At 44.4% G+C, this 16,747-nt stretch overlaps 1 protein-coding gene across 4 annotated transcripts; it reads right to left on the reverse strand.

The window, feature by feature from the left end:
* Positions 1-728: 728 nt before the first annotated feature.
* Positions 729-16,126, reverse strand: fxr2 (FMR1 autosomal homolog 2). Of its 4 annotated transcripts, none has more exons than XM_076724788.1 (17): positions 15,416-16,126; positions 12,373-12,425; positions 11,274-11,367; positions 10,648-10,719; positions 8,571-8,719; positions 8,186-8,279; positions 7,724-7,840; positions 7,416-7,586; positions 7,208-7,286; positions 6,951-7,060; positions 6,415-6,501; positions 4,072-4,291; positions 3,772-3,951; positions 3,111-3,305; positions 2,874-2,981; positions 2,647-2,735; positions 729-2,550 (listed from the first exon to the last, which is right to left on the reverse strand). In XM_076724788.1, the coding sequence occupies exons 1-17, from the start codon at positions 15,464-15,466 to the stop codon at positions 2,440-2,442; spliced, it is 1,980 nt and encodes a 659-aa protein (XP_076580903.1). In that variant the 5' UTR covers positions 15,467-16,126; the 3' UTR covers positions 729-2,439. The 4 variants fall into 4 exon arrangements, with proteins under 4 accessions (XP_076580903.1, XP_076580904.1, XP_076580902.1 ...); XM_076724789.1 differs by having other exon boundaries at positions 2,883-2,981; positions 15,416-16,121; XM_076724787.1 differs by having other exon boundaries at positions 2,883-2,981; positions 6,903-7,060; positions 15,416-16,121.
* Between the last annotated feature and the right edge of the window lie 621 nt (positions 16,127-16,747).

The raw sequence follows: 16,747 nt of genomic DNA on the forward strand, positions 1-16,747 counted from the left end.
GCACGCACGCACGCACACGCACAGCAGCCAGCAGTCTTCCAACAGGACGTGAGGGATACAGATACATAAGGAAATACAGTACTCACACAATGAGGTATAAAGGTAAACGCAAACATACCAGGTAGGGCTTCGTCCTCCACTCACACACATGCAACTGAACCAAGGTACAAATACTCAAGTGCTCGTTCATTCTTTAAAAACACAACATACAGGTGAGCAGACATGTGTAAGAGCAGCATCTGGGTCATCTCGATTCAACCGCACTCCCATTCATCTGTCTGTCAAAACCTTTGGTCATGTGGACGCTTGCTTGTCATGCACAATGTTGCCCTTTTGAATTGAATACTCTGTGAGACTCTGAAACTTGTGAGGGAAGGAAAAAGGGTCCCTTCCCGACTCGCATCCACCAACAGAAACGGAGACAATCTGGGCAGGTGAGCAGGGGTGGGACGTGTTTTTTTTTTTTTTTCTTTTTTCTTTTTAAAGTCACAAATAGTTTCTCTCTTTTCAAGGTAGAGTTTCTACGTTAGTTGGACATTCAATGTGTACATTAGCAGCAATTCTAGTGAATGGAACAATGGCTTTGTAAGTCAGATTAATTGACACCCTTCCCTCATGCACAGGACAGGCACCACCTACTACTCGTTCACTAAATGCCATGCAAGTTAGAAAAATAGACTGCAAACTCACAAGACAAGAGAAATCAAAGTTCGTCTCCAGAGAAGAGGTTGATTTCACTTCAATTTTTTATTTCATATTTTCTAAGATGTGGAAATAGCAACAAAAAAAACTTGAGAGCGGTAACCAAGACAACAGTAACAACATGAGCAGAGAGCCACTGAGGTTTTGAGTCCCTCTCTTACTCCATTTGCTATCCCAAACTGTCAGGTACAAGACAGACACTTCGTTTACAGGTTTCTGTTGCGGTCCTCTACTGTGCGCCCCGTGGGCGACCACGTCGACTTACACGCGCCTGCTGTGTATGCCTATCGTGTGTGTGTGTGTACCTGTAAGCGTGGGCCTGTGTGTCATGTGGCTCTCATGTCATTTGAAGCTGTCCCAATCTCACAGTCCGCAGTCTCCAGGCCCTCCGCCACCAGCAGCACCTGTCCCAGAAAGGTGGTCACCCTTGTGTGCATCCGGAGCTGTGCGCTGCAGTGGTTTATCAAGACACTAGTGTGGCTGGAAGCTAGCACCGCCGCCCCCTCCGACACAAGAGAAAGAGGCACGGTATAGTTCTCTTATAGTCTAAATCTATAGTTCAAGTCTGCCGTCTGTCTGGTCTCAGCCTGTCCTGTTTAGAAGGCTGTATGGGTGCCATCCTGGACCCTCGAAGGACCTACAACAGGTGAGAGGAGGAGGTGATGCATCACCTGACCCCCCTCCCGCCCCTGCCCCCAGGGCCGCTGATAAATAGAGATGCCTCACTGTGCGTTCCACCCAGGGCTGCATTGCGTTTTGTGACCTCACCCCTCCCGGTTTCGTTTTGTGGTTGCCAAATCTCTCAACTGTGCACACACAAACACACACATATGCGCGTACACGCACGCACCGACCCCGACGCTGTCCATTCTACTCGGAATGAGGACAAGCGCCTTGAATTTCGTGTTTGGCACCAGACTTTGTCTTCACGTTGGCCAGCCACTCCCTCCTTTTCTGGATCCTCTTTTCACTCATCACTTTCTCTCAGGTCTGTTCTCTTCTTGGAACCAAAAACAAAGTGTTTAAAAACCCTGGAAGAAAACCTCCCCCTCTTTTCTTCCTCTCGGGAAACAAAAACAAACTTAATGGAAAAACTCATGTTTTTTTATTTTTTTTTTTTGTTGTTTTTTTCAAATTCAAGGCACAATGTCTATCAATATTCCAATCTGTCTGACTGTGTCCATTCCCAGGTACAGTGTGCGAACGTCGCGTCACGTAAGCTATTGGACTGTCTGCTCGTACGCCACTCCCTACAGCTTACATCTCTCTTGTCTGAACTTTAACACTGTTAAGAGAAGCGTCTGTTTTGGTTGAGAGAGCGACCGCCAAGTCCAAACCAGTGATAAACAATGAACAAAATTAACAGAACAAAAAAAGACACAAATAAAGACAACCGTTTCAAAAACAAAACAAAAAAAGTCTCGTCCTGTTTCTCGTATTTCAGTATTTTTAAAAATCAAGTCATATCCACCAGCTCTTTTTTGGCAAGCTAGTTGTTTTTTTTTTAAATAAGCACTAAGTACTGATAGATAGGATAGCATACACCGTTAACGTGTGTTTTTAAGTAGATGCGTTTGTCGTTTTTTTGTAGTTTTTCACTCTCATAGTATGAATTCAGGTATTTTGTCAGGTACTTTTTCACTCATCTGTTTAAGGTTTAAGTTAATGCAAGCAGGGACAGAGTTTGCCATGGAGTCTTGCTCTAGACTTGGGTTCGCGAGGGGCAGGGCCATCTCTTTACGAGACTCCGTTAACCAAGGTCAGGGTCTCGCTGGGCGAGGACATGCCTTTGCTTGGGGAACGCTTGGAGGGCGTTCGCTCAGGCATCTGGGCGCTGGTCCCGTTCTCCTGCGGGTACAAAATGCAGTAAAAGGTGAGAATGATCCAACAATCTTTATGTGAAAAAAACTAAGCAGAGGTCAATGTGTGTGTTTGTGCCTGTACCTTGGGTGCGGGGCCAGCATGATTTTCTTTCTGGGGCAGGTTCTGTCTGCTCTGGGACTCAGCACGGGATATGTAATCAGCAACAGTCACTGTGAACATTGAAATCTGTTAGCTAGAGCAACTGCTGGGGGCAACATACAGTGAAGATACAGATACAAAATGTCCTGCTGTTATATACTGATGGTTCCTGGAGGAGGAAACTTGACTTACACAACATGGTGACTCACCATTCTCACCTGGCTGTCTGTCACGGCTGGTTGAACCTCCTTCTGGGCGGTTGCCACGGTTGCGACGACGGCGACTTCGGTTGCGGCGCTGAGGTCGGGCCTCCTCATCTAACGAAGGAGAAAATATGGATTTCACTCTCTGATAATGTCACAGTTGCTTTTGAAACTTATCTAGCAATTTCTGTTTTCACCAATGGTTGTGCAACGATGACGAGAAAACAACACTGAAGGTCTCACCCAGCCCGTTCTCGCTGGGGCCGCCCTGGCTGTCAGACTCTGCGGCAGCATCCATCACGCTGGGCTCCTGGTCATTGCGGCGGCGTCGGGAGCGTCTGCGACGGTCTCCTCCCATGCCTTCACTGAGGTCTGCGTCGGCCAGCTCTCCCTCACCCTCCAGCAGGGAGTATGGGTTACTGTCTGGGTCCCTCAGCACTGGATAAGCAACAGAAAATTAGTATTGTATTTACATGTGCCTAATTGTCTCTCTTCTTTATTTGCCCTACTTCTAACATAAATACTGCCAATGTACATTCTTCAACTAATCTCCCTCTGACTCTCAGGTGGGCTCTTCTTACTTCATGTAAGAGGAACACACCTCAAACAAAGTGCTGCTTCCTGGAAGACCTGCTTAGCAACACCATACTCTATTTCTCATCTTATTATTGTACGGTCACATGAAATCTCATCAAAATTCATTCATCACCAGTATCCAAATTTTAAGAAACTTTCAAATCACAGTATTGCTCGAATTATCAACTTACTGGCAGACTGGTACACATGAATGAAACAGGCTCTGGGACTCTAAACCCACAATCTGAATACTGTGATGGCTGGTGCAATGACTACTACTAGGTATAAGCCCTTATCTGCTGGTAATCTGAACCTGGTCTTTAATTACCTGAGCTGATGGAGTTGGAAGGTTTGGACCCTGGCCCTCCACGGCCTCGTGCTGAGTTCGAGCCTCGGCCCCTGCCGCCCCTCCGGGAGCCTCTCTCATCGCCACCTATGCCACGGGGCCGCTGGTCTCGTTCGTTAACATCCTCTGACTCAGAAGCATTGGACAGTTCAGAGTTTGTGCCTGGATCAAGCAGTCAAAAGTAATGTAACAAAAAAAAAAAAAAAAAGGAGAAACACACATGAGTATATGAATTTTTAAATGGCAGAATTCTCAATTGTGTTTCAGCTCGTTCATTCTCACCATATCCAGAGTACTGGCTGTTGGAGGCCCTGCGCCCTCTGCCGCGGCCCCCATAGGTACGAGAGGTGTGGAGTGAGTTGCTGCTGTCATCCGTCAAGTAGCCTTTCTCTCGGTCAACACCAGGGCCGCCGCTTCGACTAGGAGGTGCACGGTACCCAACCCCGATCTGGCGGAGCTGCTCGTCAATCTGGAGACGCTCTAGGCGCAACTGCTCCACTTCCTACAGGGATGGGGAGACAGCTGTAGATGGTGTGCACTGCATAGCTTGTTCCTTGTGGTTTATTGAAATGTTTGGGAGTGTATGGGAAATAATAGTGCATATGAACAAGTCTAAAAAATCTGTGAGTATGAATGGAAAAGCAAAACGCGCCTACATAAACAGCCTTAAAGAATACACGTTATCAAAGTGAGTCATTAATGGCATCAATAACCCAGTGAAATGTTTTATAACCCAACAAGTAAGTGAAACATAAGGTCCCCGAGCCGTTTAACATGACAAGCCTGGGCCCCTTGCTCTCTGACAAAATAATACCACCTGCCAAAAACATTGTAAGTGCAACCATCGTATGCAGAGTATCTGACCAACAGGCATTAGCGGGTTTAACTCCAAACAAAACACGCATGCTGCTACTTAAATCAGATGATCCACATGTGTAGGCACAAAAAAAGAATAACAATGACTTAATACTATCTAATAGGTAAAATAAAAAATACAAGAATAGTTAAAAGGACAATTATTAAATCTGTAAAAAAAAAAAGTCAACTGCGATATTACAACGCTTTCAACTCAGAGCAATCACAGATTCTGTTGCTGACTTTTAATTTGGTGGAGTGTTATTGACTGCAATTGTTTCACTAAACACACATTTATTCAGCCTACAAAATGTCACACACAAGTTCTGCTGCAGTAAGCTGGGATCAAGCCATGGTCTTAAAACATCTGCTGTGGGCCTGGGCTGGGATGGGTTTCTATCAAGTCCATCACTCTACCACTGAGTGGCAGTAATGCGTAAAGTTCAGCGTTCCAACCAGATCGGCTGTGGGCCGACCCCCAAAAATCCCCTAAACATTTAGACAGAACACCAATTTCTGCTGAAACGCCCACCAATTTCTGACAAATGGGTGACTGGTTGAGTTTAAGTATGAGTTTGTAGTGACTGAGGTTAGGATGAGCAGCTGAATCTATCAACATAACCATAACCCCACTGCTATCTCTGTAGACTCCAGTCTTCTCCAAACCACAGTCAAATTTAAAATTAGGCAAAAGCAGTGTCGTCCAATTGGCAGAACACAGTCGAAATTTTCTGGGTGTGCCCTGAATCACAAAGTGAATGTCATTCGCGGATGCAAAACTGTATTAGTCAGATAAGGCCATTTGGTTCTTAAGATTCGCCTCAGGCAGCCTAAAATGGGAAAAGCAGGCGTTGTCAAGTAGTATCTAAAATGAGCACAATTCTCCAACCATGTGACATCATTTTACTGGGGATCCCCCTGACCAACATGCCACCCCTGTGACAACCAACGCTCTCACTGACAGCACTCTACAAACACAATGTTACATCTGGGTTAAAGTTAAAAGGTATTAGATGATGAGTTTGCTAATATTTTAATGACATCTTTAAAAAAAGAAAACTATCTTTTGTGAATATCAAAATTTCTTTCTTTCTTTTTTTTTTTCTTTTTCCCGGCTAAGTCACATATGCCTTCTTCATAGACGAGGGGGGTGGGCATTGCCTTCTAATGGCAGCAGTGCAATGACAGCAGTTTCTATAGTGGTGTAGTGGCGGGTGATTTGGAGGATGGGGTCTCACTTCACAGCGTGACAGCTGCCTCCACCAACAACAGCTGAACCTCGAGGGAGGCGTGAAGGAAGTGAGGCAGGAGGGGGGGGGCTTTATTTTTGGAAGCTGAGGGTCCAGATAGCTGGTAATCTAAACTCCAGCGTACCCTTCACCCCATCCCAGAGAGAGGAGCTATTTATAAAAGCACATGAGGTAAGGGCAAAATGAGGTGCTCTCAGCAGCTTTCCTCATGTGGTTCTGGACAGGAGGGAGACAGGTGACCAATATGAAATGACCCCACACTTACGCCCAAACTTCCCAACAGCACCCTGTGCCCTACCCCACATGTTACGTAAAGGAACTGTGTTTCTAAGAAACATGTCTCCTCTACGTGTCCAGATATTCTGAGTAGCAACGCATTTATGGATTCAAATTCAGAGTAAAAACAGAAGACAATTGCTGTAAGCACACAGGCCAGGCTCTACCAGAAGTTTTTTGAGTGACAGGAACAGAGAAAAGGTGAGTGCCGCCATCTGTTGGTGAACACAGAGGATTGACTAACCTGGAGATAGGACACATGGTACTCCAGCAGGGCCTGTGCATTGCTGATGTTCTCTTTAGTTCCCACAAACACGAAGGGAACCATGCCCTGATAAAACACAAAGAGGCGGGAGACAGATAGAGAGTTGAGTATCGTCACTTTGAATACCGAGTCTCATTGTTGGCGAGACACCATTGACTCGGAAACAGCTTCATAATCAAATTTTAAGTGGTAAATTACAGACCATTTCTGGAAGGATTGTTACGCTTTAAAAACAAAAAACACACATGAAGCACACTCACAGACATCAGAGAGAACAGACAGATAAGTGCCCACACATGCGCAACATAACTGACATATGTTGTGTGTATTGAAAGTGATGAAACATTGTCAAAGCAGACAGCACATGGGGCGTCTACACTGCTGCAATTAAGTAGCTTTGCTTTTGGGGACGGGGGACAGGGGCTGGGTTATAGGGGACTGGGAGACAAGCCGAACGGTCCATTCACCTCTTTGCTGCTGGCAGTGTCGTCCCTGCCTGCCCCCTGCCTGCCTACCTCCTCCCGGGGAAGTTTTTTGTCGTTGTCTCCTTCAATCCTGACACGGACCACACCCGACTTGTCCACAATCTCCTGGATGACCTTACCGCTCTTGCCGATGACTTTTCCTGCACAAGAAAGGCAGAAGAAAAAAAAAGAAGGTTCAAAGAATGTCATGATAATGAGAGAGTATATATGAACATGCTATGGTGATGAAGTGGGATGCTGTCACCAACAACATGAGCTCCCTGAGAAATGTTATACAGCTCACTCACCTACAAGGTTCCTGGGTACCTGAAAGTAGTCTTCTTTGAACTCAAGGTACTCTCTAGCCTGTTTTACTGCCTCTGGGGTCTGTAACACAACACAAACATTAGACCAAATTACGCTACAGTATATGGGACAAGATGTGTGACAGACAAATGGGACAAGAACTGACACAGCTGGGACATGTGATGGCATACAAGCTCATTGGCGGCGTACCTCTCCATAGATCCTGAATGTGCAGCTTTCCTCCTCCAGTTCGATAGCTGTGACACCAGGCACCTTCCTTGCCTGTTGGATGTTGGCACCATGGGAGCCAATGGCGAGGCCCATCAGGTCCTCCCTGACCTTCACCTCCTCCTGGTATGCTGACGCTAGTTGCTTACTTGTCTGGGAGGGGAAACACATACGAGGAGACGTTTAGGTGCAAATGTGTAAAACTGAAACAGTTGGATAGGACATCTAATTTGTCAATGACAAATATTTACATGGACAGGCGCAATTAAGTGTATTTGACAGGGTGTTACCTCCAAATGCTTGGTGGCTTCTTCGTTGCGGGACATTAGCATAAGCTTGGTACGGATGCTGCGGAAATGCATGTCACTCAGAAGAGTTGCACGCTTTACTGTGGTTTCATTTGTGGACTGTGAAGAAAACAAAGGAGGGATTAAGCTATAATTTATCAACAACTGTTTGTGAAAATGAGCACGTAATAAGAGGAGTCTATAATGAGGACTGACAAAAATGGTAAAATATGGATTCATTATTTTGTGAATGTATTTGTTTTGTCTAAGAAAAAAGAAAAAAAACCACTTCACACCTAACCATATCTTGGGAAGACCCAGAAAATCCCTGACATGCAGTTAATTAAAACTTTCAGATTTTTATGTGAGGGCCATTATGTTTCTTTGTATTATTTCCTTGTCTGTGGATATGTAACAAGGCCATTCACTTGAGGACCAGCTGAAGTGTGTATTCTGAGTACTAACCAGCACAATGAGTTCGTGTGTTTGGGCACTGTAGAAGATGCAGTTGGCTCCGATAGCTTTCCTGAAGTCTTTGTGAATGTTGTCATTTGCACAGCTGTCGATAAGAAAACAATCCACGGGAGAGTCAGCCCTGTTTATTCATTTGGCAGCAGTGGCCGTCTATAACATCACTGCTGACTGAGATGAATTGTGATGGAACAATTAAACATTCAAAGAAAGGTGTCTAGACATGTAAAAGCGTCCATTCATATAGATAAGAAAATCTCAATTCAGCATGTACGTGTTTTATTGCCCAGTGTCCAGGTCTTAAGATCGACACAATGCTGATGTTAATTCAAGTAAACGCATCAACAGGACGTAAATTTGACAATGTTAAGACACTCACATGTCCCTCAGGTCTTCTGGGACAGGAATGGGGACCTTGTGGAAGGAGTTTCGAGAGGAAGGGCTGTTGGGGTTGAGGGGCCTGATGCGCTCTGATGTGACGATCTCGTTGTATGTGGCGTCGCATGCCGCGTATTCAATCACATAGAACTGAAAACAGCACAAGAGAGACAGATTTATAATAATGCAACTTATGCTGTATTCAACGTATATAACAATTCTGAATTAGCTGTCAAAATAAAAATTCTAGATGTCACTCTCAAACTGAGAAATTATACTTGATGTAAAAATTCATCAATTAATTTATTCCATGAAGCTTAACTACTCCTTTCGTAGTAGAGGACTGAATTGGGGCTGGTATCCTGTCCCACTGCAAATCTCGCAGGATGGGGGCAGTTTAAACTTTGCTGCGGGGGGAGGATCAAGCAGTCAAGATTCTCACAGGATGTAAATTGTAGAAATTTGTTCCATTATGTGTGAGTCAGTGACTGACTGGAGATAACCCCTGGGACCACGTGAACGGATCGGATATTAAGCACTCTTACATGACTATGAACTAGATGGAACCCGAGCACACTGATTACACTGATTGGCGTTGCCATGGACACAAACACAAGGTACGGTGGCTCATAATGACCAAACAGGACAATCATTTAGCCAAATGATCTACAAAAAATAAATGCGTGTAGTTTAAACTACAGAGGGGGATAATGTAGAGAACTTACTTTTGCAACATTAATACTGACAGGTGTGTATTTCAGGACTGAAATGGGATTGGGATCCTGTGGGACCAAAGCAAATCTGATGGGAGGGGGTAGTTTAAACTCTGCTGCGGGTGAGAACGGGCGGTCTGGAACAACCACATTGTGGGATCAGGCGGTAATGCTCAGAAATCCAGCAGGACCAAGATGAATAAAACAATCCCATGCAGTGCTCTATGACAGTTTCTGAACAATGAAAAAAATGTCAAGAAAGAAAAAGGGGGGATCATGAGAGAGTGAGGCAGTGAGATGATCACTGCACACATGCCCAAAGGACAGAATTAAAGCCATCAGTCAATGCTAGACATTCCCGCAGGCTCTTATCAGACCGCTCCAAATAACAGCACTACACCAGCAGCAACTCCCCTGGCACAGTAGCACTACGAAGCTGTCCTTTCCATATCCCACTGACCCACTATTCAACCTGCAGCTTATGCCGGTAACTAAGAGCCAGTCCTGGTTAAAATGATCAGAGAATTAAAAAAAAGGAAAAAAGAAATAAGCCAACTGTGCCTGACAGACTGAGTTTGATGCAAATCCATTTGGGCACAACAAGTCAGTGCAAAGAAAACGCACAGGGTGTATGAGAAATATAATATGAAGACACAATGTCAGACCACATCAGGACATACTCACTCTTTGAGCTCATTACCCAACAATAGTTATCTTACCACAGGCCTGTATTCGCTCTACGTACAGCTGTACTCAGGGCTCAATAAACAGTTACTGGCAATACAACAGAACACCGGAGCAAAGTGAAAGACGATTGCTTTGCCTCCATTACTGATCATTAAATACTGAGATACAGAAAAAAGAAGCCAAGATGGATCTTACCTCTAACACAAGGTATCGTCTTCTCAATATTAGTTCTTTTTTGACTAAATAGCTCCAGGAAATGTAAGCCCCAGCAAGAAAATCTAAGGATCTAACAATTCCTTCTGGGCATTGGTGTTTACGCTGCATCCGAAGCTCTGTGCATATCAGGCAAGTTAGACAGGAGCAAAAGAAAACTGGTTGTTTTAAAATGTATTTTTGTGCACAAGAAGATGACAAAACGCCATGTTTTCTTTGTAATTTATTGTTGTGTGACTATATTTAAATTACTGGAGAAATGCAGAAGTGGACAGGGGATCTGAAAATGCCATTTAGGTAAAACATGTCTCCAAAGTACTGTGGATGTCATGAGTTTTTGTTTTTTTCCTGGTCACTCTTCTGCTTTTGCACACAATCTGTAAATTGCTTTTTATCCCTTACAATTTTTTGAAAAAAATCTAATTTCTGGAAGATAATGTTGATTGTTTCTTCACAAAAACTTACCTCTCCCTTTATCATTCTGACCCGGGCAAGCCACCAGCCACATGGTTCCTGTTCGTTGGCCCTGGAGTAAACCTGTAAGAGGACACATAGTGGTCGACAGCTGAGTCAGAGACAAAAAACTACAACTATTACATCCATTAACTGTGCTTCAAACAGTTTGTGGTGGAAAGTGAGACATGACAACAACAGCACGACAGACCTATGCCATTCCATGAATGTAATCCTAGCAATCCACTGTCTAGCTTCCAGTAAAGCACACAGGATGCATACTGTGCAACTAAGCAGTATTGTTTGATATCAGGAAAATGCTAAATATGTGAGTTAACATGACTGGATATTTCAAGGATGATACAGGATGTTGTGAAACAAAGACTTGTTACAATTTATGACTGAAGCTGTTCTGGATGATTTACAGTAACACAAATATTTTAAATGTAGATTCATTTAAAGTGTCTTCATCATTTAGAGGCCATATGGATGTCCTGAAAATGTCAGTCAAAAGTCAATACAAGGCAAGAATGATGCAAGTGATGAAATGCAAAGACACTAAGGCCTTGAGACTTGTGGTTAGTGAAAATTCAGGTGGATGAGCAGAAACAGAGAAATGCAAAGGCACAGGGCCTTACCTCCACCTCCTCTCCTTCACCAATATCCTTGTTGTAGTCGGTTGGAGTAGGCAACCGCACGTCGCTGAAGGGCAACTGTCTCTCTGGCTGCCAGCTAGGGCGAGAAAAAAGAAAGAGGCGCAACACAAACATGTCAGCTCATCAACAATCACATGTAACACAATTGAATAATGTTAACATTGCTCAAGCAGCCGAGCTCCAGCTCTTTTTCTCTCATGTCATATTGGCATTGCCATGACATGGGTGTATTTCCCACTAACTGCTGTACAGCACATTAACAGGCATAATGAAAATTAAAATTAAAATGGCTCATTAAGTTTAATGAGGAGGTTTGAGGAACTGTGTCTGGACAGTGACTGACTACGTTCATTGTATGATGTCCTTTTATATTGAACAAGAACTTGAAAATAGCTCAACAGAGCATCGTAAAGTTCAGTAAATTAGTTTCAGAGGTGAATCCTGAGATTATTACACTGGACACATAAAATGGAAACTGGCTCATATCTATGTTCATTCAGTATTGATGTCCAAAGAAAAACTCTCAAGCTCATTTTGAATACTACATTTAAAAGGAATTTTCATTTAATAGTCATAGTACTATGATTACAGACCAAAAAGGTGGTTTATTCATTCACCCCGTGCTCAGGGAAAGTAAAAGGAGAATGGGGCAGGTGGGCGGGGGTATGAACAATCCCAAAAATGGCACAGGCCACCATATTGCCACCCCTCCCACCCTGCATACCTTGGCTCACTATTTTTAGGGGCACCCTGCTCTACACTCTGAGCCAAGTAGATAAAGAGGGACCAGAGGGGTGGGGAGGTGAAAGGGACAGTAAGTGGGGCTAGGAGTATAGGAAGGCATGCTATCAGGATAGCAAGGGCAGGAGGGTCAGAACAGGAGGTAAAAAACTCTTAGAGACACGTACGAACAGCTGCAAGCCAAGCACAGGTGCAGAAGAGGACAATTTCGAATGTCTGGGTAAAGTGCTAGCCTGGAGCAGCTGTTGTAACTCTCTGTTACAACAGTTCAACCTTAATTTCCCTATGTATGGTCATAAAGAAGCCATATGGACGAGGTTACCAGAAAGAGCACACTTACTTGTTTTCAAAAACAATTGTGAGTGAGTCTTCGTGGACATCTTTGATGTAACCCTAAAGAAAAGGAGAAATAATTTTATTCCCACAAATGCACGAGACAGAGACAGTGATGAGGGGAGGGGCTGCGAGCATTTGACTTTGCATGTAAACAACGTAGACAGCCCACTTGTAAGCCATGCTAGACCAACACTGTGACCATTTCTGAAAAAGAGCATCAAGGGCTGTTTGGAAGCCAAGACATCACATCACTGACACAATTCTCTGGCTGTGAATTCTGTGCTGGATACAGTGACAAAGAACACTGACTCCTCCTGACAGCACAGACAGCCTGGAAATCACACACACACACATACACACACACACACACACACACACACACACACATACACACACATACACACATACACACACGAGCATGAACGCACGCACGCACGAGGTCTCCATTTGTTTGCGAGTTGGACTACTACAGTTTCAATGGAGGCATATTCATGGGGCACATGTGTGGGGAAGGTAGGCTCACGCACTCAGTCTAGCACATATGGACAGATTATGCAAAAGGCCAGAGACAACTATTACGAGGGATCACTTCAACACATTTCTTGTCCATCATGACCATCCACAAATCTGTCACAGCAGCCCTAAACTTTGGCCAACACGCCCCCTCAATGCCCCCCAATGACAAGGCGGTAGAAAAGCGGTGGGTGTGGCATGTCTCTCTGTGTAACACTACTGTATATGGGACAGAGAAGTAAGGGAGTATCTTCACTTGCAAGCATGCGTGGGGGTCGGGAACTGGGGCTTGCATTCACCTGCTGGTACAGTGCTGCCTTTGTATACGTACTTTTGCATCCCTTAACACCCTTTGAGCAGTCCAACCTGACTACAACTGTGATTATCAATGCTCACCAACTCCTGTCTGACATGGTCCTGATTAACGGTTGAAACTTGCCTCTGTATTGACACAAACGATTACAGACTGCCTCTCAGCCCGCAGGGTCCCAGTGGCACTAGAGTTAGCTAACTTCTGGAGAAGAATCCAGCAATAACAATAGGTCTGACTGAAAAAGTGCCCATCCTTCAATTTCTAAAGGTCACATTAGGAGACAGCTGTATGTGCATGTTATGTCAGCTTAAGTACTGCTTCCACCAAGAACTACCAGGTCGAAGGGCAGGCAAGCCCTTCTTCTAGTATGACATTACTGATGGAAAGGTGGGGGCACAGAGGAGCCACAGACAGCTCCATAATGACGTTGCTTCATCCTCAAGCCAGCAGCCACGTGCAAGTCCATGTGGTGATCAAGATCTTTCAGACCAGAGAAGCCAGGTTTGCAACCTTCCACTCTCAAAAAAAAGAGGTAGCTGGGGTAGTGTCTTTTCCACATGAGCAGCCATTGCAATCATGCTTCATCATCTGATTGGCCTGCTTATGATACAATAACAATACATATGCAAAATATTAGATCTTTGAAAGATATCGCAACATAAAAGAAAAAGCTAATGTGGAAAATCAGTCACAATTAACTGAATATAAAAACTGACAGCTTCCCTGGTATGTGCTTGCTGCAAGAGAGAGATGCAGACTATAAACAGGACAATTGCATTTTCCTGACAGGTGCTGTATTGTCCTGACAGGTTCAGAAAAATGATTCTGATTCACAGTTAAAAGGAAACAACGAACTGACTCACACTGACACCAAGGTGAATGAGGTGCATTCAAAGAGCTAAATCCTTTTACCTTCTGTGTCAATCACAACAGGAAAAAAGCAGGAACGCTTTTTACCCCGCTTTATCCCATCAAGGACACCATATCTACCAAAATATGACATTTAGAATGTCACAAACACAGTTAAGTGTCCATCTCATCCATAAAATGAGAGCCGTGAGATGATGGACGTAATGGAGATGAGTGGAAAGCGTTCATTCATGCCAGAGCCAAACTGTCACCCTGTAAAACAGAACAACAGGTGAAGCAGCATGAGGAGAGTAAATATAGGCTCATCGCTAAACCACCATGTGGCCGGTTGACCAGCTGAACACTCGAAGTAAGAAAAGAGAAGAAGAGCACATGGAGAAAGCTGTTCAAACTAAGAGCAATAAAAATTAGAGATATCGCAAAGGATTAAGACTAAAAACCAGGGAGAGGATGAATGATGTTATTTGACATTCCCCAACCATCATGTTCTCCTCAGGATGGGATTACCTGCAACAAGTTTTAAAACAAAATTACATGAAATCCCAAATTATGTCAGAACCTACAATATTCTCTAAGACCGAAATCTGTGTGACTGCCTAATAAAAACATTGACATTTAAGATGTCTTTTAATAAAATGAATGTGTAAAATTCATTTTGAAGTCACAAAGTTAAATCCTGATCTGATGTTTGACAACACACAATGACACAGCAGCCACAAAGTCTTGAAGCCATGTGTCTGGACACGAAAAGTACACTTTCTGCTGAAAATGAGACAGAATTGAAACAGAAAGCAACATCATAGTTCTTCCTTCTCGGAGCAGCAAACATGAGATTCAAGATTCAGTAGCGCAGCTAGAACGTGGGTTGGGCAAGAAAACAAATATGAAGTATGTGAGCTTTGATGTAGCATCTCATCATACTTGTACGCAGGAACTGCAAAACAGCTGTCTGATTAGCAGCTCGCTTCAGCTCTTAATGCTTACATCCCAAATTTCGAGACAAAGCAGTACGATACTCGAAACCCTGTATCTCATTACAAAACTGCGGGAATCTGTTTCCAATGGCACAGCATGTATTCATACAGACATTTGGTAAAAACGACCAAATATAGGCCATACATGGTGATGACAAGTGTACTTAGCGTAATAGCTAGCTTGTGCTAGCTACCCACCCTACAATGGCCAACCCTAATGGAACGCAACACCATTCCTGTTCGTTAGAACTGGACCAAAGCTTTCATTTCTCAAGCAATTACAATGTAGGGCTGGGCTCAGAAGTACGAAACCTAAGTTTTTCTCACACCAAACTTTTAACTGGGACAACCAGAAACTACGACTGTGACCAGGTTACCTTGTAGAAGGCCCCATTCGAGCCGCGAACTTCCACGGCCAGCCCGTCCATACTTGTCGGTAGATCCCCACAGCTGAGCTTGTCTGTAGCCGTTACGACTCCCTGTGGGTCCGGTAACGTTACCACCCCCAGCTTCGCCGGCCCTTCGCCGCTATCCGGCCGCTTGTGGATTTCCAGTGTTTCGGGTGGAGGGAGAGGGGCAGTGGAGAAGGGGTTGGGGAGATGGGTGTGATGGTGTCAACTAATGCAACGCAGACGCTGTCTCCAGCAGCAGCTACTTAGGGAGCTCAGTTGTCTGTTTTTGACCGAATGTAGGATTTGGTGCTCGCGAGCTGAAAGGCACCGCCACGAGCAATGGCTAAGTCTCGACGTGCGCGAGAAGGAAAAGCAAGCTAATGATGCTACGACTGGAGGATGCTAGCTGATGGATAATTAGCTGGGAGGCTAGCTATCAACACCTTGATCCCGTCAGTTTTCAGGGATGCTAGCTGGCTAGCATTTGGTAGCCTGGTTGCGTTTGTTGGTTGTGCGTGTGGCGCAGTCGTTGCGTTAAGTATTTTCCCAGAAGTAGTCACCGGGGGTGGTTTCTTCATTCAGTGGTGCGATTTTCAGCGGCGTTTCTTTCTCAAAAAGCGTTTGGGATGTACTACCGCCCGGCGACTCCTTACTCCAACTACCCGTCCCCACAAACACACGCCGACAGAGTGAATCAGAGAGGGACTGAATGACCTCGAACACCCCACCCCTCCACGCCAAAGACCCACCTATTAGAAAACCCAGACTTATGATTGGTCAAAGAAATTAGCAATCAATACTAGCTTTCTTTAATTGGTTTAGTAAAGAAGGGTTGGTCCCTAAGCGTGACCAATCAAATCTACAGAGTCGCATCCTAACATATTACATTGGTTACATTCCGTGTCAATTATAATTTTACTCGAATTGACTGGTTCCAATATCTAATTTTGCCCACTCATTGATGAGTGGGGACCACCAGCCATTGTGTAAACAGCACTAGAGGGAAGTTACTACACATATTATGTATCACGCAGAAGTTACATCACATGCTAGAAATAACCATATTCGGGGCGGAAAAAGAAAAACTCCACCATGTATTAATGATGTAGTTTATTCTCATTGGGACGTGCTGTCATTTTGTCTAATGGTATTGCAGCAAAATACCAAAGAAATAAAGAAGTATAAATCTGTGCTGGCAAAATTAGGTAAGGGTATGGTAAAGCACCAGGAATGCAACACCAAGAAGACCACATATGGGCAAGGACTGTTGCGAGGAGACAGCTGTGAGAAGCACACATGAGAGGCCAGAGGTCATGG

Source organism: Chaetodon auriga, chromosome 24, assembly GCF_051107435.1.
Source record: "Chaetodon auriga isolate fChaAug3 chromosome 24, fChaAug3.hap1, whole genome shotgun sequence".
In the NCBI taxonomy this organism is placed as follows: Eukaryota; Metazoa; Chordata; class Actinopteri; order Chaetodontiformes; family Chaetodontidae; genus Chaetodon; species Chaetodon auriga.

Bases quoted from the DNA above. Each gene is read 5' to 3' on its own strand.
- fxr2 (XM_076724786.1), bottom strand. From the start codon at position 15,466: ATGGACGGGCTGGCCGTGGAAGTTCGCGGCTCGAATGGGGCCTTCTAC. The intron at 8,720-10,647 runs GTAAGTTTTTGT...TGCTGTTTTCAG, and splicing joins TCAGAATGATAAAGGGAGAG to TTCTATGTGATTGAATACGC. The intron at 2,736-2,873 runs GTGAGTCACCAT...CAATGTTCACAG, and splicing joins CAGACAGCCAGGTGAGAATG to TGACTGTTGCTGATTACATA.